Source organism: Myotis davidii, unplaced genomic scaffold (assembly GCF_000327345.1).
Source record: "Myotis davidii unplaced genomic scaffold, ASM32734v1 scaffold323, whole genome shotgun sequence".
Classification (NCBI taxonomy): domain Eukaryota; kingdom Metazoa; phylum Chordata; class Mammalia; order Chiroptera; family Vespertilionidae; genus Myotis; species Myotis davidii.
The window spans coordinates 2409189-2436809 of NW_006295491.1; the positions used below are offsets into that span (position 1 = coordinate 2409189).

The 27621-nt window shown below is 43.7% G+C and overlaps 1 protein-coding gene across 2 annotated transcripts in view; it reads left to right on the forward strand.

The window, feature by feature from the left end:
- The window catches only part of GATB (glutamyl-tRNA(Gln) amidotransferase, subunit B), a 73858-nt gene that overhangs the window by 37835 nt on the left and 8402 nt on the right, over window positions 1-27621 (forward strand). The window contains exons 6-11 of one of the 2 annotated variants that reach the window (XM_006770121.1): window positions 561-674; window positions 2055-2139; window positions 2835-2879; window positions 5455-5644; window positions 16598-16731; window positions 25889-25967. In XM_006770121.1, coding sequence (XP_006770184.1) covers window positions 561-674; window positions 2055-2139; window positions 2835-2879; window positions 5455-5644; window positions 16598-16731; window positions 25889-25967 — 647 coding nt within the window. The remainder of the gene's footprint in view (window positions 1-560; window positions 675-2054; window positions 2140-2834; window positions 2880-5454; window positions 5645-16597; window positions 16732-25888; window positions 25968-27621) is intronic. The other variant, XM_015568059.1, reaches the window with a different exon arrangement.

Sequence of the window (27621 nt, forward strand, 5' to 3'; positions counted from 1 at the left end):
GGAAGGAGGGGATTGTTACAGTGCCGGAGGAGGGAAAATGCTCAAGTTCTGCTCTCACCCTTGAGCTGTAAATTCTCAAGGACTCTCTTATTAATCTCCCAGAATCACTATTGGAAATCCCCATTCCTTTGGAGAGCATGTAGGGTTATCAGATAGTCATTTCTGAGGCCTTCCCGACAAACTAGCTCTGACATTTTGAAAAAAGCTTGAGAATAGAACTGCTGAGTAAATCTCCATTTTAACAGTGTTGTTTTTTTTACTTGATACAAAAGGAATGAGATGTCCCCAGCTGGTATATCCAGAATTTCTCCTCTCTCTGCGTGTGCACAAGTGCACACAAATACATACATATACATAGACACACTTGAGATGCTTTGGGGCCAGGATTCTCTTATGCAGACAGAAGTACAGTCATGTACTTCAGAACCAATGTTCCTTCTCTAAGGTTAGGCTGCTATCACTAAAGAGCAAGTAGAGTTAGATACTGCCTGCCTGGACACTTTTAGACCATGTTGCCTCAGAGAATTTCTAAAGAATTGTCTTTTTTTCTCTCTTTTCAGAGGGCCAGTTGAGGGTGGATGCCAATATATCTGTGCATCGCCCTGGGGAGCCTTTGGGTGTTCGAACTGAAGTGAAGAATCTCAACAGTGCCAGGTTCTTGGCCAAAGCAATAGGTGAATGTCAGCTATTGTACCTCTCTGTGTCCATTATCTATTACTGTGTAACAAACTACCCCAAACTTTAGTGGCTTGTACAGTAACTTTCAGTTTCCATGGTTTTTTGCACTTGTGCACTGGGTGGTTTTGCTGCTGTCCTGCCTCAGCTCCTTGATGTGACTGTGGAAGCTGGCAGCCCTTTGGGGCCTTGGTGCTGGATGTACGCTAGGCTTCTCTATCCACTTGGTCTTTCTTCATTTGCTTGCCTAGCCTGGGCCTTCTTGTGTGGATTCCAGGGAAGAACTCTTGATAGGCAGCAGTTCTAGACCTGCGGTCAATGGGCCTAGATCAGCCATGGGCAAACTATTACGGCCCACGGGCCGGATTCGGCCCGTTTGAAATGAATAAAACTAAAAAAAAAAAGACCGTATCCTTTTATGTAATGATGTTTACTTTGAATTTATATTAGTTCACACAAACACTCCATCCATGCTTTTATTCCGGCCCTCCGGTCCAGTTTAAGAACCCATTGTGGCCCTCGAGTCAAAAAGTTTGCCCACCCCTGGCCTAGATGTGGCCCCAGCCCTTTTTCTACCAAGCTGTGTAACCTGCACTGGATCATTTAATCTCTCTGAACCCAAGTTTTCTCAAAAAGGGAGAGAGTAGAGTTTAAAAGACCCTTTTAAGCACCATAATTCTATGAAGGCAACAAGAAGAAAATACAGTGTATAGTAGTCCCCCCCTTATCCACAGGGGATATATATTCCAAGACTCCCCATGGATGCCTGTAGCTGTGAATAGTACCCAAACCCTGTAGATACTATGTTTTTTTTCTATACATATCTATGATTTAATTTATAGATTAGGCACAGTAAGATTAACAATAATAAGTAATACTAAAATAGAATAATTATAACACTATACTATGATAAGTTATATGGATGTGGTGCCAGTCTGTCTTTCTTAAAATATCTTATACAGTACTGTACGCACCCTTGACTTGTGATGATGTGAGATGATACAATGCCTAGTGCATTGAAGGAGGTGAATGACGTAGGCACTGTGATGTAGCCTTAGGCTACTATTGACCTTCTGAGGATACATCAGAAGGAGAATCCTCCGCTTTGAGTCATCCTGGGTCATGATGTTGATGGTTGGATGTCAGGAGCACACATTGTCTGAGACTGAGGAAATTTAACCTTGGACTGTGGTTGAACTCAGGTATCTGAAACCAGAGAGTGAAACCATGGATAAGGAGGGAGTTGCACAAAGGAAGAATTATTATATATGAGTCCGTTGACTATTTTTTGTTAAAGATTTAAAAAGTTTTTTAAATATTGCTTGGCTGGATGAAAGGAATAAAAAAAATATGTTACTAAATTACTGTGTTTTTCTTAGACTATGAAATTCAGAGGCAAATCGAAGAACTTGAGAATGGAGGAGAAATTCTGAATGAAACTCGCTCCTTTGATTACAAGCTGGGGTGAGTCTGCATTGACAGACATCTTGAGTGCAGCTGGGTGGGACTCCAGTCTGGGCTCACCACAGATCAGCCATGTGGCTGTGAAAAATGTGCTTAGCTTCTCTGCAGTTCCATTTCCTCATGAGTAAAGTTAGGAAAATACTGTGTCCTACGAGGTTATAATACACCCCGCAGGGCTGGTAAAAGGTTTAAACTGAACCAGTTACATAGTGCTTAGTCCTAGGTCCTGGCCCTTCCCTTGCTTCCAGGTTACCTGCTTTGTGGCAAGAATTTTTATTTCCTCAAATTCTATCAGATGAAAGCTCTACCAATTTAAGCTAGAGGTAGAAGAAAGTTTAGAGCTGGTCATAGAGGTTCCTTTTTTTGTTTAGGTAACATTGACTTTAATTTTCTAAATCAGAAATTTTGCAGTCTTATACTTTTAGCAGAAGATCAGACAAAGTGCAAAAGCCTATACTTAGAGCTGGATAAAAGCTGGAAGCATTGAAGCAATTTCTTTTTTTTTTAATTAGCATTCTAAGCATTTTTCTTTTTTAATATTATTTTTTAATGTATTCATAAAATTTCTCCCAAGGAAAGCTGAAGAGCTTGAATCTGCCTGTGCCCCTTATTGACAGGGAATCCCCTCTCTGCGTGTGTGCCAGCCAGTGCCGCATGCAATATTCATTTAATGTTTTCTTACTTAACTATCGTAGGTGCACCGTGCCGATGAGAGACAAAGAAGGAAAGCAAGACTACAGGTGATTACTCCCCTTATCAAAACAGCTTTGTGTATTTGGGGTTAGGGGCATATTTCAAATCCACCAATAATTTTTAGGAACCACTTTTTGTTATTGTTGCCTGATGGAAAAATCTAGACTTCCTCTTTTATTGAATTCTGAGAGAAAGAATAGATTCTTAATTGGGTTGCCTTGGAATGACTTATTAGATAGGATTCAACTGTTGGAAGATGCTTGCTCCCTCACTTCTGTGTGAGAGTTGCTGTAATTCAGGGGTGGGGAACCTTTTTTCTGCCAAGGGCCATTTGGATATTTATAACATCATTCACAGGCCATACAAAATTACCAACTTAAAAATTAGCTTGCTATATTTGGCCAACCCTTTAATTAACTCACCCCTTGTGCCTTGGCAGGGCCAGACCAAATGATTTCCCGTCCCTTGTACGGCTCTTGAGGGCTGGACATTCCCCACCCCTGCTCATTGAACCCAGAGGATGGCAGTTGAGGATGGGGCCTAGCCTGTTTTTATTCCTGCATTCAATAACAAGTTCAATAAGGCACTGAACTTCCTTGAGAAGAAATGAAAAAAGAGATGTATATGCTCCTGGCAGTTCCCTTCAAACCTCAGGTGATGCTGTTTAATTGATAAGTTGGACTTAATATGAGATTCAGAAATAAAGCAAGAAATAAAGATATGCTTAAGCTAACTTAAACCTTTCATTTATTTCCCCATTGAGTTTAGCTGATTGCAAAGGTTGAAGTTTTACACATTGAAGTTGTTGAGGATAGCCCACTCTCCTTCATTATGTGCAGAAAGATGTAGTAAGAGCAGCTCTTGCTGTCAGTGAGGGACAAGTGTGGTGTCATGTGGGAAAGAAGCAGCTCATAAACCCTTAGAGTGAACTTCACCTCAAGGACGCCTCTCATGTGCCTGAATGGCTTTAATTACTGTGACCTTCTGGGTTCAGTCTGTTCTTCTCAAGAACGTTTGTCTTCCAGTGTTGCCCCCACTCTGTTTCTGCTGCTTTCTGACCGAGCATGGAATAGAGTTAGAGTTTAGCCAGGAGCTTCAGCTCAGTCCCCAGGTTAATAGACAGGAGTCCCTCTTACCTTCAGAAATCGGATTGATTCATAGCATAGATCTCGCATCAAGGTGACGGGTTGCTTGCATCAATCTGTTACCTCGGAGTCACCATTTGTTCTGCGTTTCCTGCATCTGCATAAACCCTTTGACAGGTATAAGCAGAGAGAAAATGATCAATGCTGGAATAATACAGAGGGATTATATGCAGTGGTGCAGCTTTCACATTTTAAAAAAACAATTTTTAGAGCAGTCTTAGGTTTATTGCAGAATTTAATGGAATTACAGAGTGCCTGTATGTTCCATGATATGTACCACATACCAGGTACTTGTCCTTTCCCCCATAGTTTTCTCCTGCATATATATGGAATGTGGTACATTTGTTATAATCAATGAACTGAAATTGATACCTTATTATTATTAACTAAAATTCATAGTTTACATTAGGGTTCACTCTTTATGTTGGACATTCTGTGGTTTTGGACAAATGTATAATGACATGTATCCACCCTTACAGTGTCATACATAGTTTCACTGTCCTAAAAATCCTATCTGTACTTAACTCACCCCTCCTCCCCTCTCTCCCCTCCATTCATTGCTTCTGCTTCTCAAGAAAATGTTTTCTTATTCTTTGACTTTTCATTAATTACACAACTACAAAAAATAGTCAAAATTTTAAAAGGGGAGGAAGTCATCTTTCTCCCTAATAAGTTGTTCTTGTTTGCTCATATGTTTTCATGAATATACTAGAGGCCCAGTGCAGAAATTCACGCATGGGTAGGGTTCCTAGTGGCTGCCAGCTGCCAGCCGGGTCCTCCCTTCCCCTGCTGCTGGCTGCTGGCTGCTGGCCAGGGCCTTCCTTCGTTTGCGCCACCCCCTGGTGGTCAGCACACATCATAGCGAGTGATGGAACTCCCAGTTGGTCGAAGTCCCGAGGGAACACTTTGCATATTAGGCTTTTATATATAGACTAGAGGCCTGGTGCACGAAATTCGTGCATGGAGGGGGGGGGGATTAGGGGAAGGTGCGCCTTGCAATCCGGGACCGCTGGCTCCTAACTGCTCACCTGCCTCCTGCCTGATTGCTCCTAACCACTCTGCCTGCCTGCCTGATCGCCCCTAACTGCTTTTGCCTCAGCCCCACCACTGTGGCTTTGTCCAGAAGGACATCCGGAAGATGTCCGGTCTATCTGGTCTAATTATCATATTACCCTTTTATTAGTATAGATAGATACTTTATCCACGAGTATGTATCACAGCATGGCATGAACAGTGCTGTGCCTCTTTCACTAGTTCATAAGCATGGGAATCAGCAGGGTTGGTGTTTCTAGCTGTGGTTTACACTTGTGCACAGATTGGTTCCCAGGAAACAAGGGGTCAATGTTGATATTGTAAGATAATAGAAAATATATGCAAGTGACATGGCCTCTCTATACAGAAACTTTCCTATGGATAATTGGGTTTTTCTTATCAAACTAAATACATCAGTGCCAGACCCTGTATCCTTTCTGCCTAGGTTTATTCCCGAGCCCAACCTGCCTCCCCTGCTACTCTACGACTCAGCCTCTCTGCCTGCTGGCGCGGACCCACAGCAAGTGATCAATATCGACCAGCTTCGAGAGCAGCTCCCTGAGCTCCCCAGTGTGACCCGGGAGAAGCTCGTCCAGCAGTATGGGATGCTGCCGGAACACAGCCTCACCTTACTGGTAGGTGCTGATCAGAGGCTTGAATAAGCCCAGCTTAGCAGCTGGGGAAGGCTGTACAGTGGGCTCTGATGGAGCGGGCGGATTGCCTCCGTTGTACGAAAGATGCTCCTGGGCAGAACAAGGCATGATAACCTTCGCTCACGCCCCTTAATGATAAATGCGCCTCATAAAACCGAAGCATAACCTCGTATCTCATGTCTCCTGTGTAGAAAGGAGCGGCTGCTCAGAGCAGCAGTGGAGGCTTCTTGAAGAGCAAATGTTATGGGCGAGCGTTTTCCCCTGTGTCTGTAGGACAAAAGAAAATCTATGTATAGAGTTTCCAGCAGTATTGAACGATGACAGGGCCTGGCAGGAAGTTAGGTTCTCAAAACCCAGCCAGTTGTTTTACCAAGTGTCGAAGAAAACATTTATTCTACACGACATGCTGAAAACTCTGACTAAAAATATCGGTCCTTTGAGGCTTGAGGATGCGTCTGAAAGAGGCATGAGAGAATCTGACACCATTGAGGTCTGTGTAGGGATTTTCCCATCCTTTTCACGGCTGCTTGGGGCTTTGCAGTCTTCTTCGTCATGGCAACATGAAAATGATCCGGCACCAGTGAGTATAGCGTTCTGTCACAGTTGTCTTCTTGTCTGTCGGGGAGGAAGCAGAGCATTCTGTTGCTGCTTCTTTTAGGGACCAGGTGTATGCCACACTTATCTTTTGGGGCAGCAGAATCTATCGAAATTCTGGATTTTTGCAATTTAATTGACCAATAATAAATATCTGGGGATGTTAGGATATACACATTTCTGTGTAAATTTATACAGTTCAGTAACAGCAACCAGCCATTTCGATGCAAGGTAGGCAATAAAATGTTTGTTGAATGATTTTTCTCTTTATTGTCCATAAATCAGTTAATTTGACAAGTATCTACAGTGTCATGTGAAAACTCCTTTTTTACTACCAATAATGATTAGGCATGATCTTTTTTTTTTTTTCATCCCGTAGGCATAATTGAGCACTGTTTCTTATAGGCTGCCTGTATATTTTACTCCTGCCTCTGTGGCCCCTATGTCGCTGCGTTTTGATTATTTATTGGTGTGTCTTGCTCAGCACCTTGAAGGCAAGGACGGTTGCATCCTTACCCTCCCCGTTCCTCAGTACGGGTGAGCACAGCAGCAGTGCCTAAAGCCACATCTGTGTATGAGTCTGTTAGTCAGCATCTCGTACAGAACACCTTTCACTTTCATTTTTCCTGAGTTGATTTAACAGGACTGAGATTCAGTCTTTCACACATTCCCCACCATCTTGATCACTTGACTTTTCAGAAAAAAACTAAATTCCCAGAATAAAAACGAAATGCTAAATTTCCATCCTGCATTTTCTGACGTATTGCCAAATTCTGTAGGGGACTGGAGGACAAGGGCCAAGGCTACTCAGCCTGCAGACATCAGTTACCTCTCACCACTTGGCACCCTGCCAGGTGGACAGAGGCCACTACTGGAGGTAGCGAATGATGAACCTGGGTTTTTCGCCATGTTTTTTCCAAGACTGTGATTTCAGAGAAGAATCCACTTACCATTCTACTATTTGCGGGTATCAGCTTCTTCATGAGAGAAGTGGAAGGACCCTTCTGCATCTCCTCTCAGACTATGGCTCATTCTCTGAGGCACTGTCTGAAAACAGATGCTCCCTCCAGAGAGCATCTCCGTAGGATTGTCACCCTCCGCCTGTGAGGAGCATGTTATGTGTTCTCCGAGGGCAGGACATTTTCACACTCCTGTTTGTGTCCCTGCCTCCCCTCGTGTGTCCTTCCTGGTGCTAGAACCCAGGAGTCCTTGAGTAAATGTTTACTGAGGGGTGGCAAGTCTGTTTTCATAGTGGAAGGCCCCTTTAGGGAAACTTACCTTTGATCTATTTAGTTCAACACTTCATTAGCATCTCCTATGTAGCAGGTACTGAGCCAGAGCCAAAGTTTCAAAAAAAAGATGTTTTCTTTGCTTTCCAAAGGCTTATTTATGGGCACACACTACAGGTACCCAGCCCCTGGGGCAGGTTTCATAATATAATGTATAATGTGGAAGGGAGCCTGGAGGAGGTGGCGATTGCCTTGATTAGGACAAAAGGGGAAAACCTCAAGAAGAAGATGATTTCTTGAGCCATTTTTGAAGGGACTCGTTTTTTGATATCTTAAAAATATGCATATTTTTATAGCTTGAAAATAGCATGAGGTGATTTGGGTTTTTTAAGGGCTGTTACTTGAAATCTTCAAGATGGGGAAGAAGAGAACTTGATAGGAATGGAAAGAGAATGATTCAGACAAATTAGGCATCCTGAGCTCTTTATGACTTTGTAATCATTGGAAGCTGAGTTACTAATAACATATCCGACAATGATATGTTCGTGTTTTTCTCTGCCTTCATCAGAAACACAACAGATTGCTGAGAAGGGCAGATGCACAAATCTAATGAACCATCTTTTCAATTTAAAGAGTGCCCAGGAGTATTCATTAAGTAAATAGCAGTGGTGGAGGTGTGTTTTGCAGAGCTTCAGCTGCATGCTCCCTGCCTTCGCGTTGCTTATTAAATTAAGCATTGAGCACATACCCGCCCCACACACATGCCTTACCCACAAATAATAACTTCAGAATTTAACTCTAGTCTTTAATTTATCTTGTCATTTTACTGTGAGATAAGCACTGAATTATTTATGGTTAACTTATCCTTGATATTTATAGAATTCCTGTATTGTATCTCAACATCCAGCCAATGGCTGCACATAGTAGGCACTCATTGGATATTTGTTCAGTGAGGGGAGGATGGATGAGCAAATGCATGGGATACTAGAACAGGGTTCATGAAAGTCCCGGGAGAAGTAGTGTTTCTGGTAAAAGCACCCATTTCCAAAGGTCAGATGCATAAGCCACCCTTTTGACAACCACCAAATTGTGGCATAATACCTGTGTCACTGAACTCTGGTGAGGAGAACTGGATTGCCACTTCATGCCACCTGAGACAGGTACAAGTCACTTGGTCTCTCTGACTCATTTTTTGAACTGGTTTCATTAGGACATGAAATCAAGTCTGCATTCTGATTTTCTCCTTTAAAGCCCCTGATATTCCCCTCCCAACAGAAATCTGTCTTACTTTTTAGGTGACTGGAGGAAAAAATAGTATCTTGCTCCACCAGAAACTTTACCCTAGTTAGCTAACCTTGCTTGCCTAACTTAGGTCAAACTGCCTTGATTTCTGACCTCATTTGTAAGGACTCAGGAGTAGAAATGTGGAAGCTGAGATTCAGGTATTAGAAAAGGAAAGTTCTAATAGCATAGCAAGCCTTTCTCTGAGTCAGTATATCCAAGAGTAATTATTAGAATGATCGAGATTATATGCATGTGCATTTTTCTTGGCAAACAATCCCAGGGTGATCTCTATGGGGGCATCTCTTCCTAAACTCTGCCTTCCCTGACTCAGCGAATGCAAACAAATTGCAGTCATCTGCCTAAGCAGCACATAAAGTAGGCTGTTCACTTACAGTCCAGTATGCATTTTACAGCGGCCCACTTTTTAATCTACCCCACAACATCCCTCTTAGGTGCATAGAGTTGTTCCACCCATTCTACAAGTGAGGAGACACCACCTCTGTGGCTGAGTATAAAGCATTAAGTAACTTTCCCAAGCCTGTGGGGGAGCCAGAGTCAGACCGGGGTCAGACCAGCTGACTTCAGGGCCCAGGCTCTTCATCTGTAAGCCCTACTGCCTGCCTGTGTGCATAATGTGCCACATGCAAATAGAGATAATGTTTCAAGTTGTTTGCAGTTTTAGATCACTTAATAGAGAAAATAGAATTTTTTCTCTTGTCAACATTAATACTGTGTCAGTCCCACTAAAGCTTCATGAAGCACAGTCATAAAACATCAGTTCATTTCAAACTTTGACCACCCCTCTTGTTTTTCAAGATAATAAATAGAAAGTGCTGTCTACTAAGTTTAGTGAAAATCAATCAACTCCAAAGAAAAGCAGAAAGTATGTCCACTTTTCAAGTAGAAAACTTCAGTCAGAATAGAAATGCAAGCTTTCCTATGCAGCTCTATTTGTTTTCTAAACTTTCTGCATTAGTTACTTGGCTCCTTCTGACTGAATCATCAAGAAGGATCCAGGTAGGACCAAGTGTATGGGGCTTGTGGATTTTGTGGGATGATCTTGCCTAGAGCCTCAAGTTACGCAGCTCGGCACATGTGAGGAATGATATGAGGTCACGGTGACTGGCTGTGAATGAAATTGATAGGCAGAAAAATTTCAGGCTCCTCTGTTGTGGGAGGAATGGTATAACGTCCCCAACTTAGTGTTTTTTGAGAGCCTGCTGTACTCGTCACATTCCCTTGCTGTTGTCAACCGAGAGCTTTTATCTTTTCCATGTTGCTTTTAACTCCTGGGTAGCCCTAACAAGGCAGTAGATTAAAACACCAACTAAGAGACAGACAGTCTTGATTCCAGGTCTCCTGTCTGAGCTGGGAGGGTTCTACAGAGGTAACTGGAGCTGAAAGAGGAAGGGAATGACTTGCTTACCCCGAAGATGATAGACACAGCAGAACCTCATTGAATCTTAAAAAAAAAAAGTCTAAATACAGCCAAGCAAACTCCCAAGGATATGCTGCCAGAGCAGAGAATGCTGCTAACACACTGAGAACCATGCAGGGCAGATACCAAGAAAAGCCCAGCATGGCCCAGGGAGGCTGTAGGAAAACACGATGGGGCCATTCACATCGGGGGCCTGTGCTGCCACACGTGTGCCTGTCCTCGTATGCAGCCTCAAGATGTGTAGGAGTCTTTGAACAACTTCATTTTCCCCAGCTGGTTATTCCCCGTTTAAAGTCATAATCCTTTGTTTCTGACATCATAGAAAAGGTTAAGGTGTCTCCAAGGGACAAAGAAACAGCAGTGATATCATGACTATGGTTGATTGTTAAATGGATTGTTTTCCAAGAGTTTTGTTTTGAGTCTCTAGTAAGCTTGAAATGGCCTGGTTTTATTTCTGGATAAATTGCCTATAAAATAATTTCCCTTGGTAAATATCTATATATTCCATAGGCAGTGCTACTTTAAAGCTAATAGTTTGAAAAAGCATCTGAAACCATATTGACTGGTTTTAGACTGCCCAAACTTACTGAGGAGCAAATACTCACCCTCTAACTCCTGATGAAGGAAATTTCATTTGCTCAACATTGTCACCCACCATGTTTCAGCTCCGTGCAATTTTCGAAATTGATTTAATTCTTCTTAAAACATCACATCCAGTGCTTGCCAGTTTTGGGTGCTTTCACAGTTAGTCTATGCACTGTGAAAAATAACCAATATCTTGTTCTGGTAAAGTTGAATAAAAAGATGTATCTTCCACACAGCCAGCATGGGTCAGTGGTTGAGCATTGACCTATGAACCAGGAGGTCACGTTTCGATTCCCAGTCAGGGCATATGGCCAGGTTGCGGGCTCGATCCTCAGTGTGGGTGTGCAGGAGGCAGCCGATCAATGGTTCTCTCTCATCATTCATGTTTCTATCTCTCCCTCTCCCTTCCTCTATGAAGTAAATAAATCGATACATATTTTAAAAAGATGCATTTTCTAACTTCACTCCTGCAAAACCAGCAGTTCATTTCAGGTGTAAGTGATAGGGCTTCCATAGATAAGGACCTTGGCTCAGTGACATTTGATCCTCAAGGACTGCCCACTGGGGTCAAGTGCAGGGAGGAGTGAAGGTCCCGAGTGCCCAACCTCGGGAACTCGGGTGCTCTGTCCTTAATCCATTCTGAAGCCTGATTTCCTGTTCGTGCAATAATTTCCTTTGGGAGCAGTAAACAGAAGGCTACTGTTAGGTAGCACAGACTCCCTCAATTTGGGCCCATTGGGCAACAGTGACTTTAAGGACATTGAAATGTGATTACAGTCAGAATTGATTGCTCAACAACATGGTTTTGTGTCCCATTCTTGCAGATATAGTCATTTAATTATGCCTGTCTGCTGTCGATTTTTATTTCCTGAATTACAGAGATTTTGATTATACAAGGGCAAGTCTTATTTCCAAGTTGGTTTCCCTCAACATCTCTCTTAGAGTTTATGCATCTCAGAGAATATAAACTTATTTTCGCATTAGGCTGAGCCAGCTGTAGGTGAGAACACTTCCTGAATAGAACCCGGACTCTGAGTTGAACTCAGATATGAATACTCTCCAGCTTCGCTGGGAACAGAGCACAAGTGAAATGTTGGGATTAGAGTTTTGCTCAGATTGTAGGGGTCCCCAAGCCCTGCTGGGAACATGACTTGGGTGGAAATTGTGGGGACCAAAAGAAGACTATAGAACTCCCTAGCTGTGTATTCCTTGAGACAGACTAGAGGGTATACCCTGTTTCTGGGTCAGTTTCAGAACTAGAGACCCATATATTCTTGAAAGTGGCAATGATAATTCAGGATTCTGGCTTCCTCCTTACATACTCACGTGGAAAATGGTATCCCCTAAGCCAACCTCACACCACCAATTGACTACCTTTTGTTTTTCCCCACTGAAGACTCCAGGATGAGTTTTTTCTTTTCTGTTCACTCGCTGAAAGATGTCTGCAGTCACTTCTTGTTTCCATGAAAAGCAGAGGGTGGATTCATTCACAGCACAGATCCAAGTCGCCGCCCCACTGTACATTGCAGTCCTTAATCTGGCCATGACTTCTGCTTCCTGCCTGGAACCACCACTCTGTCGCCTTACCTAATTTCCATTTCCATCCCAACACTAACGAGTTATTTCCTGGGCCATTCTTCACAGAGTTGGTGGGTCTGTGTTTTGTTTTTCTCACGTTGTAAGAATGGCCGGATTCACAGGGAAATGAGGGAACTGTGGAGCCCCCATTGATATGTACATGCTGGGTATCTCCAGAAATGCTCAGCAGCTGCTCATCCCAACACCCCTGCCAAATGGCCGATGCACTTCCTGTTTGCACCTCCACAAAATGATACATCCGCCATGCGAGAGCCTCGCCCAGTTGAAGCCACTGTTGCTCGGTCCCTAGAAGTGGGGCATCCTGTACAATCAGCCACTCCCACCACAGCCACGATCTGCCCAGTTAGGTGTAAACCACAAATGAAGGTTTTTTTACCCATAGTAAAGGAGTTTTAATGCAATTACGTACAATACACTTAATATCAAAACTATAGGAGTGATAATGGAATTTATTTTGTAACGTGGGGAGGTATTTCAGAATTGGACATTGTCTTTGTTTGGATGTACTCACTGTAACTTCTCTCAGGAGAGGGTGCGGAGGGGATGCAGCAGAGAAGTTGGGGGAGCTCTGGCTGCCTTGGGGTGGGAGACACTGTCTTCCTCTATGATTTGGGAACAGGTGTGCTTCATGCCACAGCAGAGAGTGCCACGTGGTCATACATTGGCAAAGGCAGAACGTGAACTTCCCATTTTCTAAGCTAATTGCCAAGGGCCTTTGTAACATTCTTAATATGTTAAGAACCTTAAACAGCTGGCTGGTATCAAATAAAATAATGGAAGTGGTGAGAAAGATCATTCTTTTGATGAACAAGTTGCTTCACATTGTGCCTAGCACTGGTGCTCGGTCTCAGTCCCCAGGAAGGCAAGGACTTGCCTTTTCCTTCATCAGAGGCCGTGGAGCATGGATGTTGAAATCCCAACTCTACCGCTTTCATGCTGTGTGACCTCTGGCAAGTTAGTGCTTCAGTGTCCCCATTTGTAAAAGAGAATTCTGCTACTTGCCTCATAATGTCATTGTTGGAATTAAACGAGTTAATGTAAAGCACCTAGAACTGTGCCTGACACCTATTACTGCTGTTAAAATGTATTATTATTATTAATTATTATTTTTAATATCACTAGCAGCAGCTATGTGTCTGTTTGCTGATCTCCATGTCTCCCCAGTCTTTTAGAAATACTCCTGAGAGCCTTTTAACTGCTTGGAACTGCTAATCTGGGGTCGCCTTGCTGCCGGGTCATCCAACCACATAACCAGCTGTTCCTCAACTTTTACTTTGTGGGCTTTCTTCTCTGAATCTGCTGCTGGGCAGCTGTCTTTATCTGGTTTCATCCAGCTTCTAAATATAGCCCTGCCTGTCATCAGGTTCCCTGGGTGTGGCAGTTGAGAATCAGCCTTCATCTTATTCCAACTGGATGTTCTGACATTTTATCATTTCTGAAGGCAGAATGTAACAGACAGCTTTGGGGCACATTCCTTTCAGGGCCTGATGCATGGGTAAATCGGAGTTCCTTCCTAGAGCTGGCAGTGAGGCGGGCGATTGATCCCCTGCTTTGCCTCACACCAGCATTGACCAGCTGACAGGCCCATTAACAGTGGAGGGTTCGCTAGTGTCTAAGAGCTGACCTGGCATTGGTTCTGGTGTAATTGAATGCTTTGGGAAATTTGATTAAAATGTGAAAAGGATGCTTCCCAGCACAGAGCTGTAAAGACAGGCTGGTATTATCCAAAAGACAGAACCAGTTGTTCCTGCTGCTTTAGCCATCTCTGAAGGGACTGTTGGCCAGGAGACCTGGCGCACTGTGTCAAGAAGTTTAGCTCTGCCTGATGGAGAGAGTAGTGATGAGTTGAAGGCTTGCTTGTTGCCTTTGAAAAGGATCGTATGAGTCCCCTAATGCTGTGGCCTTTCTGCCTTGCTCTTAATACAGTTCTTATATATGGGAATTACTGGCCCACTGTTTTTCTGAGAAAACCAGATGGCCGCACTGCCACATTCACCACGGACTTCTGAGATTTGTGCCAGGCTTAGTATTTGCCTGTCTCACAGAAAAACTAAGAAGATGTTACCTAGAATATTTTGTGTTTTTTTTGTGTGTGTGTGTTTTCCCTGAAAAGCCGGCTTCTGATCTGAAGAACCAAAGCAGACACCCATATGTCACTTTTTATTGATCATTGTTCTTCAGCCCTCTGTCTGTAGCTCACCCGGTCACGATCACAGATTTTCATGTGCGTTTCCGATTATGTGCGGAAACCATGGACTCCCCAGTGGAGTACAGTTTCAGCTTGGAGAGGCTTCATCACAGCACTGATACAAAAAGACAAACAGAAATCTGACTTGCCATGTTATCCATCCAATAAAAAAACCACCCAAGGGGAGAGGAATGGATATTCATCATGTCCCAGCAACTCAGCCAAGCCTGCAAGTTTAAGGACAATATTTCTAGGTGAATTTAGAAAACCTTTCTTTGGCAAAGCTGAGAGTTCTCCTGACAGCTCTTTTCCCCGGCAGCCAACCCGTCTGGGATAGAACAAAGAGAGTACTACCCAACTGATTTGGGCTGGATAGCGGTTTCTACTTCCCCAGCGATTTGTGTAGCATTGTGCAGGTTTGAATACTTTTCCATAAGTTAAGCAGAACTTCCTCTTCATGCTGCCTGCTTTTGCTTTTATCTGTAGTCAAGCGTTGGCTGCTGAGGTGGCCTCTGCCCTGTTTTAGCATGAGCAGAATAGCAGCATTGGCTTGAAAAGAGATTCAAGAGATGCTTATGGGATTATTCAGTTGGCTTATCACCAGAGTTTATCTGTTACAAAGGTCACATAGATTTTTCTGTTGTTGTTATGGAATTTCTACCTTAGCAACTGTCCCTGTGTGTATATTACAGCATCTGCAATAACTAAATTTCTAGAGCGCTTTTGTTACTATGACTTGCTTCTTCCTAGTATCTAATTTTTTCCAGAAAGTTCTTTTGTTTAATGAAGGTTCTGTGAAAGAGGTGAGGGTGAGAGACTTACCTGTAGTATGAAGCTGAAAAGCTATAATTCAAGGAATGAATTTCAGCAGGTTGGGGAAATCTAGTACTTAAAATGTGTCTCCTCTGCATTCGGAAACGTCAGCTTCCCCTGTGCAAGTGGGATATGTTTTTATTTTTCTTACTAAAAACAAGGGGTGGACTTAGCCAGGTTTCCTGGTCCTGCCAAATTGATCTGAGCTGGAAGTTAGCTATGGTGCATAACTTGATATGTGCCTTCGGATTATTCTATGCATACTGGTGGCAGTTCTGATATTTAAAGGTAAACATGGTATGCTAAATAATGAATGTATGAATGTTCACATCTGATTTTGAAAAAATACACGTGATAATGGTAGACATTGATTCCATCCACCAATACTTAGCAAGTAGCTGCCATGGCCCAGCACTGACTTAGCTCTAGTTACAGAGTGAACAGGACAGCATGGCCCCTGACTCATGGAGTTGACGGTCCAGGCGGGGGTGGGGGCTGGGGGTGAGGCAGTAGAGTCTTCTTCAAATAAGACTCCGTGATGAGTCAACCCAGCTGATTGCTTTCACGGAGCAGGATGGCAGGCAAGGCCAGCTGAACCTAGCTTGCTTGGTTCAGAAGACGTAGAAACTGCTGTTCCCTCCACTGGTTATGTGGTCTAAGTAGGTCACATGTACCTGTGTTCTTACTCATTTTGAAAACCACTCTGTCACCTATTGGGATGATGTAAAGGTGGATACAGTTACAATCCACTTTTGGTTTCTCAGAAGTAGAATATTCTGTTTGTTTCTTCTTGATTTGCTCTTCTTACCTTGTTATTCTAGCAATCACTAGGATTTCCAGCAGAGGAAAGGACTGGAAAAAGACACGACAGTAAACTCAGGCTGAACATTGTGGGCCCAAGGATCAAGGATACAGAGTACACAGGCTGACATTGTGAGGGCAAGCAAGTTTGGGGGATGGGGGATTTCACTGTCCTCTGGTCCATAAAGTGAAATATGTTCATTCCTTCAAGGAAGTGCTATATAAATGCGTGGTGACAGTAGCAGAATACTTGCTATTTACTGAAAGTGATCAGGATTTTCTGGTGACATCTCCATATTTAGGAAATTGTCTCAGAGGAGGCAGAGGGTGGTAGTTTGATTTGTCTTCAGAATGCTGATCTTTCACTTTTTGGGAGTTTTTATACATTTTTTTTTTCTTTACAGAATGAAGTTGGCCTACTGGAGTTCTTCCAAAATGTGATGAAAGAAACTAGGGCAGAACCCAAAAAAGTGACTAGTTGGGTCCTCAACACTTTCCTGGGTTTTTTAAAGCAACAGAACCTTGCTGTCAGTGAGAGGTGAGTGGGGTCTAGGGATTTCTTCTTGCTTTTGAGATGAACTCTTTGTGCAGGAGCAGTTGAAATAGGGCAGAACCAGTGTTTTACTCTTCATGTTCCCCTCAGTATCTCCTGACAAGACACAAACATCCCCTGGGAATTCCAAATTCTAAAGCTTTTCTTATGAAAACTCTGACTGTCCACAATGTCCTCTGTACTGTGGATGAATAGAACAAGGAGTTTGCAAGGTTGAGGGGCTACAGAACTATAAGAAGACAGACAGTGGGAGATCAAGATGGTGGCAGAGTAGGTGGATGTTACACTCACCTCCCTGGACCAAACTGAATTACAACTAAAATATAGAATAGTCAGCCAGAATAACCTACTGAAGACTAGCTGAAGAGAAGTCTTATAGCCAAGGATTTACAGAAGAAGCCACATCGAGACTGGTAGGAAGAGCAGAGATATGAAAAGAGCTGGCCCCACTCCCAAAGGCAGTGGCTGAGATTCTGGAGGGATATCTCAGCTGCAAAAGTTCCCACTGAGAAGCATGGGGTCTCAACCCCAGGCCAGGCTCCAAAGTCAGGAAGAGGCACCCACATAATACCTGGCTGTGAAAATCAGCAGGGATTTTGTCCGCTGGGGAGAGACAGCAGTCTGCTAGAGACACAAGTGCTCTCTTAAAGAGCCAGTGCACAGAAATGTCATTTGCAGCCACTCACCTTGGGCTCCATAAGAGGGAGGGCAGAGTGGACTAGAGTTATGTGAAGGAGCAGCCTCTAGGATCCCTCTGCTGAGTTATTCTCCCACACCACAGACACCATCTTTCTTGGGTGGAACACTTCCCTCCTTACAGAATCCCCCAACCTTGATCAGCACCTTCCCCTCATGAGAGATACACTAGCCCCATCCTTCCAACTCCCAGCAGTCCCACCTTGCTGAGTGGGGCTCTTGGCAGAATCTGGACAGACTGAGCCGTGTAGTTCTAGGACAAGGGACTCTTCCCTCGACCAACAGGGAGCCCTCCCTCCACATGGCTGAATCATGGGACTGATAAACTCTGCTGGCCTTACCCTGATGATTTCCTGAGACCCCACCCCTACAAAGATGTGCGAGCACCCAGTAGGTGGCACACTTAACTTGGTATACCTAGGAACCTTTCCTGAGTGGCCTCAAACCCATTACTGGCACTGAGTTTGAACCTCAATCTGGTGAATACCACTTACCCCTACTTGATGACTCACTGAGAACCTTACCTCATGCACCTTGAATACCGCCAGAGGCTATTTCAGTAACTGAGCCTGACAGGCAGCCAGCAGATGGAGGCAGATTGAGGTGGATTTTAGGGTACAGTGGGACTTTTGTTGACCTGCCCCTGGGCCTGGTGCTGGTAAAAGCCGGCCTTTGCACAGCTTGATCCTTCCCACACATACCCAGGCCCAGCAGAGGCAGCCACAAATTGTGGATCGCTTTGTACTTCCAATCTGGTTGCCTATGGTCAGTCACAGCAACGTCTGACATTGACCTGCACCAGAGTCTCTCCCAAGAGGCCCCAGACAGTATGCCCAGTGGCTAGCTTAAGACAGCATCAGAGCGGGATCCAGTAAGCTTCACAAGTGGCACATCCAAGGGAGATCTCAGCAGGCACTAAACGCTAAGGTGAATTCTGCTTCCTGTGGTCAGCACCTGCACAACAGCTCAGACACTATGATACAGGTCAGTCCTCACTGTCAGCCAGCCTGAGGGTTGACCCAACGCATGGGCCATCGCAATCAAAGACTCAATTACAACAGCAGGGCCCACATAAAACATATAAGGGACATTCCTGGAGTACCCAGTTGAGGTGATCAAGGAGATTGTGCCACTGGGTCCCACAGGACACCTACTACTTACATCCATCCTACCAAGAGTGGGAGTCATAGCAGATCTACCTACCATAGAGAAACAGAGTCAGCCAAAATGAGGAGAAAATAAACATGCCCCAAATGAAAGAATAGGGTAAATCTCCAGAAAAACGAGCTAAATGAAATGGAGGCAAACAATTTTTCAGGTATAGAATTTTTTAAAAAAGATTATAAGGCTGCTCAAGGAACTTAGTGAGAAATACAACAACATGAAAAAGGACATAGAAACCATTATAAAAAAACAAATCAGAAATGAAGAATACAATACAAGGAATAAACAGTAGGTTGAATGAAGCAGAGGACTGAATCGGTTATTTGGAAGACACAGTAGAGGAAAACATCCTATTAAGTCAGCAAAAGGATAAAATAACTTTAAAAAATGAAGATAGCTTAAGGGACCTTTGGGACAACATGGAGTGCAACTACATCTGCATTAACAGGGGTACCAGAAAGAGAAGAGAGAGAGAGCAAGGGATCAAGATCCTATTTAAAGAAATAATGACTGAAAACTTCCCTAGCCTGGTGAAGGACAGACATCTGCCTCATGGGGATAACCAACAGGCAGTCAGACATATGGATCTACTGCTGACAGATATATGGGAGGTATAAATCTGAGCATTCTCATGCATTCACTGTTGAGCACATGTTAACTTAGACTCTGGTAAGCCTAGGAAGACTAGTCAGCATGACAGACGCAGTCCCTGCTTTCAGAGCTCATTGGCCAGAAGCTGGTGATTACAAAGCAGTGAGTTAGATGCTCTGAGAAGGGAAACTAACAGCTAAGCCAAGACCTGAGCGAGGATGAGTAGGGTTAGTCAGGCAAAGTTCAGGGGTAAAAGTATTCAGGCACAGGGAGCAACATGTGGAAAAGTCTTGAATAAGTCTGAGCATGGCACTTGTAGAAATGCAAATACATAGTCAGGTGTAAGTGGAATGTGGACTGAGCAGCATAGAGAAGGTACATGGAGTTGTGGGGGCAGACGAGAACTGTCAGGGAGATGGCCGATGAGGAGCCTAAGACTCTGGATTTGAACTGAGAAGCATGGGCAGCAAAGAAGGAGAAAAGCCAGGGGAGAGCTGGTGTCACAGATGCCCCAAAAAAGGAGTTTCAAGAAGGGAAGAATGACCAGCAGCTTTAAATGTGGAGAGTCGGGGAGAGAGAGTTCATTAGGGACACAGAGGGAGATGGCAGGACCCTGGCAAGTTCCCAGCCCCAGTGGAGCCCGGTCTTGGTGTGTGTGTCATTGTCTCAGTATCCATTGCTGTGGAGAAATACAGTGGAAAGATGGGCATATATATTGGTATACTGTTCCAAAAGTTGTTTGCTCAAAGGCGTGAACTCTCTACAATGCCAACTTGAGGTCCAGCCTCTTGCTCACATGTGTATATGCATGTATTAATGTGGGGTCAGTGCACTTCCCTCCGGAGCTACTTGTCAGCAGTGACGCTGAAGGAGCTCCCTCCTCTGACCCTGTTTCCTCACTGTAAAAAAAATAGGCCATACCTGCCTCCAAGAGTTTTGAGAGGAAAGTGCACAGTGCCTGGCACAGAACGGGCCCTCAGTGTTGGCTCCCTTCTCTTTGCCATCTAGGTGTATTAGGTGCCAAAGCAATGGCCACCCTCAGTCTCCTCCACACCTGTCCATCTGTTGCCTTTTGTCTTAAAACAGGGGTGAGGAACCTTTTCTTCTGCCAAGGGCTATTTGGCTATTTATAACATCATTCTCTTAATATAATTTACTTAATATAAATGTATGCTGCTATGAAAAAAGCTCCTATGTTTATTGAATTTCGACTCCCGCCTGCTGCTGCCTGGGCATGGCCATACCAAATGGTATCACGGGGCCTTATATGGCCGGTGGGGTGGACATTCCCCACCCCTGCCTTTAAAGGATGGACAGGATTTGGTGAGGGAGAGGGGCTGCATGACACCAGTGGGAAGCCAAGGTGTGGAAATGGAAACAAGCTGGCATGTTTTTGGACCAGGGAGGAGCATAGCTGGTAGGAGCAGAGGGTGGAAAATGTCAGAAAAGTACAGTTAACTGTATCATTGGAGCAGAACCAGAATATGTAGGGTGTGGGAACTCACATGAGTCTCTGCAGTGTGTGGAGAGAGAAACAGGACCCCATCCAGGCCCTAGTTTAAAGCAGAATGGGGTGCTTCCTGTTTTAGACCTCTGCACAGTGCAGTAGGAGCAGAGAGGAGGGAGATGGTGTCAGCCAGGGGACGCAGGAAGACCTGCAAGATGTGGTGTGAGCTTTTGGAGAAAATGCAGATTTTAGCTGTGAATTTATGGTTTCAATATTGTTGGCTGTGCTCCCTGAATTTTAGTACTGGTAGAGACCTTAGATATCCTCTGGTCTGGCTCCTTCATTTAGCACATGGGGAAATGGAGGCCCTAATCCAGTGATGGCGAACCTGTGACACGCGTGTCAGAGATGACATGCGAACTCACTTTTTCGGTTGATTTTTCTTTGTTAAATGGCTTTTAAATATATAAAATAAATATCAAAAATATAAGTCTTTGTTTTACTGTGGTTGCAAATATCAAAAAATTTCTATATGTGATACGGCACCAGAGTTAAGTTAGGGTTTTTCAAAATGCTGACACACTGAGCTCAAAAGGTTCGCCGTCACTGCAATCCGTAAGGTTATGTTGCAACCTGCTAAGATTGGAAGCCACATCCCCTGACTTTCAGGTCAGTTTCTTTTTATGTTGGTCTGTGAAATTAGGGGTTTGCTTAATGTGTTGGTAGCTTCAAAAGGAACTGAGGTTGATAAATGAGCCTATTTAGTGAAGTTGGAGCTCCTGGTATTTATCCAAACAATTCATAAGCACTAGAGTTTTAAGAACTGAAAGGGTACCCAATTAGAAATAATAAAAGTGTACAGTTGACCCTTGAACAACCCAAGTTTGAACTGTGCTGGTCCAGTTATACACGTAAATTTTTTTCAATTAATACTGTAAATGTATTTTCTTTTCCTTATATTTAGCTTACTTTATTATAAGAGTATGTATAACATACAAAATATGTGCTAATCGATTGTTCATGTTATTGATAAAGCTTCCACTCAACAATAGGCTATTAGTTAAGTTTGGGGAAGTTGGGTTATTAGTTAAGTGGATTTTAGATGCACTTGCAGCCGGCGCCCTAAACCTGGCATTGTTCAAGGGTCGACTGTATTTGGTTGTTCTAAAATCAGGTAAAGAGGAAGCTAGCCCTGACTGGTTTGGCTCAGTGGATAGAGCGTCGGCCTGTGGACTGAAAGGTCCCGGGTTCGATTCCAGTCAAGGGCATGTACCTTGGTTGCGGGCACATCCCCAGTGTGGGGTGTGCAAGAGGCAGCTGATCGATGTTTCTCTCTCATCGATGTTTCTAACTCTCTATCCCTCTCCCTTCCTCTCTGTAAAAAATCAATAAAATATATAGAAAAAAAAAGAAAAAAAAAAGAGGAAGCTAAACAACAGTTCTGTTTTATTTTGTATGAAAACAAGCACTGAGGAGCCCAGACCCAGCTGGAACAGCTCTCTTCCTACACCTTCCAAAGACCTGCTAGCTGGTCTGGTTTGCCAGTCGGCCCTTAGGACAAACACTAATGAACAACCTTAGCCACTAGGGTGAACGTTCACAACACTTAGAACAGCAGTACTGCTAAGCTCACAATAGTCCCAGGATGACACCTGCAAGGAACACTCTAGAGATAAGGCAGCAGGGACAGATTTTATAAATTAGCATCCATCTTTATAGACCTCTCAGAGTTCTTAGAGGATATCTAAGGCCCCTGGCATTTAAAGGATCCAACCAGAAAAGCTCTTTTTAAACGTGGCTTTTTAATTACTTCGGGTATATTACTTTTAAAGTTGTTAATATCTAATTCTAAATTACTGTTAATAACAGGTTGGATTTCATTAAGAAAGTGGAAATGACATATTCCCTGAGCAAGCATTTCTTGGTAAAGCCCAGTTGTCCAGCCCAGTGGAGTCCCGAACTCCCAGGCCAGCTATGGCAGTAGTTCCTAAGGCTCTAAGGAGCCAGGGAATGTTTTGGGCCGAGAAGGGACTGATCGTGACAGGAAGATTAGTCCAGCAGCATAATATGTGGATGGCATTAATAATGGGGCTGTGAAGGTTGGGAGCCCATTAGAGGTCATGTGGCAGGCCTGATTTTATAGCCTGTGAGCTAGGACTGGTTATTACTTTAAAAAATATATATATTTTTATTGATTTCAGAGAGGAAGGGATAGGGAGAGAGATAGAAACATCAATAATGAGAGAGAATCATTGAATGGCTGCCTGCTACGTGCCCCCTACTGGGGCTCTGAGCCCACAACCTGGGCATGTGCCCTGACCAGGAATTGAACCATGACCTCCTGGTTCATGGGTCAGCACTCAACCACTGAGCCTCACTGGCCAGGCAGAAGGCATTTTCATGATAGGGAAGATCTCAGCATTAAAGCACAAGAGAGAGGAAGTAGGTGTCTGAGTGAGTCTGAATCTTAGGAATAGAGGGGGATGGGGTTAAGTGTATGGGCCGAGGGGGTTGTTTGATGAAGTAGGAGGAGGGCTCCCTTGAAAATTGTGAATCTTACTTACATCAGCTGATGTAAGATTCCTTATGAAGTGGGAGGGGAGGGTCTTTGACAAGAGGGGTTTGGGAAGGAGACTGTGAGAACATTCTGGTTGCTATGAAGTTAGAGAGATAAAAGGACTATTGAGCAGCAGGAGCCTCTGGATGTCCAAGTCCCAAGTCTTCCTCCAGGAGCTCTTGCATCTGCAGAAGGTGGACTTTGGGCCTAAAATGAGCTTTGGGATTGAGATGGTCAGCACATTTCTCAAGTACAGCTTGGCCGGATCATGATTGAGAGATGTCAGGTATCTATTGCCACAATCCAAGCTGGTGATGGAGTTGTGATCCTAAAAGGGCTCCAAAGTTGTGGATGAAGTTGGGAGAGGTGACATACCCCATCTCCCTGGCTCTGTAGATACTTTGGCCTTGGGGGATTGGAAGCAAGCACAGAAAGCTTAAGCCTTCAGTGTAAGCTAATTCTTGCCTGAGACACATTTACTGTCCAGAAACTGGTATTATCTGACAGCAGCGAGTTAGTAGTTGTGCTTCTGTTGCCATTATGTTCCATATTGATGGTATAGTTATTTATCTGGTGAGTGGGGTCCTTAAGGGTGAGACAGGAACTGATCTTTGTCATCCTCTTACTCGAGGTTAGCCCTGGTGTATCTGGAATTGGTATACCCAGTATATCAGATACCCCCCTTGTGGGGAAGAATTCTATGACACACATATTATTGACCTACTATGTGTCAAGCATTGTGGGTGTAAAAAGACGATTGAGAAATCCAAAGTGCTGTTAGGTCAGTGGAGGTGTTTTATAGTATAAATTTATCACCTACGTTATGAATTAAGGTCACTAGGTGAAAGGCAAAGTATTTTTAGTTGTGTCCTTTTTGTGTCCTCTGTCCCAGCATCCCTTATATCCTGGACTCATATGGGAGTAGAGACGCCGTTTTTTGTGTGTTTTTTTGCATGCCAACAGGTGGTCCGCAGACCACTGGTGGTCTGTGAGGTCCGGAAGGTTGGCGACCACTGTTCGAGAAATCCAGTTCCACCTCGATGCTGATTGTGGTTCTGCACAGTGTAATTGGCTGTTGTATTTTCTAGGATTGCAGAGCATCCCAGAAACCCGATTCTGAATGACCAGTCAGTAAGAGTGGGAGGTTGGCAAAAGCTTATTTCCCAGTCCTCTGCCCCTCTTCCTGTTGAGATTTAATCAGGGGGCTTCACAGATGTTCCAGATGCCAACTAATAACATCAGGCACTCTCCAAACCTAATTTCCACAGGAGTCACCTTTATCCATATGTACTTTGGGATAAACAAACACTTGAAGGCTGATGTCTGCCTCCATGTGTTAACTGCTTTCAGTGAACAATCCTAATGCGGTTTCACTGTACTTGCATCAGACTGCACAGTAAGGCGCACCAGGTTAACTTGCATTCGCTGGGTCTGAAATTCATGGAAATTGGCAGAGGCTAAATGGCAGTTTTCTTTTTATTATCTAAGAGCTTACGAAGAAATTAATAGCGAATGATGGCAACTGAGACTCAAACAGAAGGTGTTTTCAAGTGGCGTTAAGCATTTCAGAAACTTTCATTTACCCCCACAGGCTACCTGCTATTTATAAGCTGTCCCACCCATTTAAAACTAGCCCCTGATGACCTCAGGTAGACGGGTTTAATTAGCCTAGTTCAGTGGTCGGCAAACTGCGGCTCGAGAGCCACATGCGGCTCTTTGGCCCCTTGAGTGTGGCTCTTCCACAAAATACCGACTTCTGTGCATGGGCCACAACGTTTCAATTGCACTGTACATGCACGCCCGCACGTGGTATTTTGTGGAAGAGCCACACTCAAGGGGCCAAAGAGCTGCATTTGGCTCGCGAGCCGCAGTTTGCCGACCACTGGCCTAGTTACTGTGTTTGGAAGTAGCAAAACATATATTTTAAAAGAAATCTGTAATTCAGTTTTGTTTTTTCAGTAATCCAGGCACTCGTACCCCCTCACCCCAACTCCTACCCCTAAGTGTGAATTAATGACACTTTATGTGTTTGTTTGGTCCTTGGCCTTTTGTATCACAGCATCTTGGTAAATAAGTCATGTCCTAGAAGTATAGATAATGAATTCTAAGCCCTGTGTGTCCAGAAAGCTGTTGTGAGCCTTCAGGAGAGAACAGTTTATGAAGATGCCCGTGAGGATGGATAAAGAAGTGGTGGGTAGTCATTGTGTTCCCTTAAAGAAAAGCTCTCATAATCAAAAATAATTTACATTTCCACAGAAACTCTCAAAATGTGGCTCTGTTAGCTGTTTGGTTTGAAGTAATTTTTAGGCTGATCTTTGTTGAAAATACTTAATTACTGGGATTGTTGTTGTTGTTTTTTCTTTCCTCATCATGGTTCATGAATTTTGCAGCCACCTCCTTTCTTTGACTAATTAAACTGAGCAATTGTCTGTTGCTACAACTTCTGCCAAACAGCTGTTATTGTTGGGTGGTAAAACAAAGAAAAACAACACTAGTCACAAAAATTTGTTATATCTTAAAATACAAAATAAGTAAAATAAAGCCCAAATGGCGTGTTGTTTTCCTTCCTGGGTGGGAGGTTAATTATTTAAACCTATAAAATCAAGTCTTGCAATTATGAGTAACAGGTAAATGGATATGTTGACATGAAATGTGCATTTCTTTTCTCTCCTTTTGGGGGCTGCTAGTCCTGTCACACCTTCTGCACTGGCCGAGCTTCTCAACCTACTGGACCAGAAAGCAATTTCTTCAGCAGCAGCTAAAAAGGTATGTCCCCACTTCCTAAAGCTTCTCCCTGCTCTGCTGTCCCAGCAGAAGTTTTCTGCCATCACTCAGTGAATTTCATAGTTGAAGTAGTAAATGCTTGTAAGTGCTATTTATATGCTGAAGGGTAGAAATATTTTATTTAGCAAATAAAATAAAGCCAGTCTGAGCTAGGCAGGTGATTTGGGTCTCATCTTTGCTAACCAGGGGGAATACTTATTTTTTGACTTGCCTGGAATGTCTCCCAAACTTTTGCTTATATAAAAGGCTGGGGCCCTGAAGTTCCTGGGGGCTTCTGACTGTGGAACTTGCCCTCGGCTATGGGAGGCTCCGGCAGCCTCTGGCGCTCCCTCTCAGCCTCTACAGCAGTGATTCCCAAAGTGGGCGCTACCGCCCCCTGGTGGGCGCTGCAGCGATCCAGAGGGGCGGTGATGGCCACAGGTGCATTTGTTTTAACTTTTTTTGTATTACCTTTCTATTCTGAGTTCAATAAATAGTTTCATAATTTCAAACTTAAATGTTTCTAATTTACACCTTTCTTTACTATATTTTATGAAAAAGGTAGAAACATTAATACATATATCGTTCTAATTGCTATTAAAATTTTTAAAAAAATTAATTTCCAGGGGGCACTGAGTAATATTTTTTCTGGAAAGGGGGCGGTAGGCCAAATAAGTTTGGGAACCACTGCTCTACAGCCTCCCAGCCCAGGACCCAGGGACTCATTTTTCTTTGTCTTATGGTTGCCTTTGAACGTCAGTCATTCAGCAAGGAGGGTGAGGTCAGACAGCCTGCCTCACGCTCAGAGAAAATTTTACACACACGCCCAGAGTGTGTGAAAACACAGAACAATAGCATCATTATCATAGGCCACCTATGCCTGGTGCCTCATCTCTGCCTCTAACAATCTTAAGTGAATGAAAGATTCCTGGAATTCTGAAAACTCAGACAAATAAGTACCCAGAAGGATCAAGAACACCAAGGCAGCCACCTGATCTCCACTTCAGATATCTGAAGCTGTCGATGAGACAGCCAGAAACTAATGATATTTTAATGGTGCCTTTTGCATTTAATAGTTATACACATCAACAGTAGTGGCAGATTACAAAGTGAGGCATTGGAAAGTGTCTGCTTTTGGCTAATTAGGAGGCACCATGAAGCATACATCTGCCCATTCGGGGTGAATCTGGAGACAGGAACTGATAAAGGCAGTTTCCCCACCAAGTGAGGCTGACACTGCAGGGCCCTGGTCATCTTCAGGAAAGGATTGTGGTTGCTGGGATGTCAGAGGAATACAGTTGTTTATGGCAATGCTCAGCTAGAGCAGAAAGATAAGATGGCTGGAGGACAGAAAATATATGTATGTGCATTAAAGAGCAGATGAATTGTAGCATTTGAAATGACAGGCAAAATTTTCCCCTTTCCGCTCATCTTGCCCCACACACACAAGAAAAGGAAACAAAACAAACAAACCCAGTGCAGTGAATATGATAGGCTCAGTGGGAAGACGAGGAAAATGCTGGAAGGTGCTAACAGCTGGGTTCAGATATAGAGACACTTTTGGATTCTCAATAAATTTGAAGCATGTGAAAAGGGAGGTGGGGTGAATCCTGGCTTCTGGGAGGCAAAGTGAAATGAGTGTCTGATTAGAAAGCTG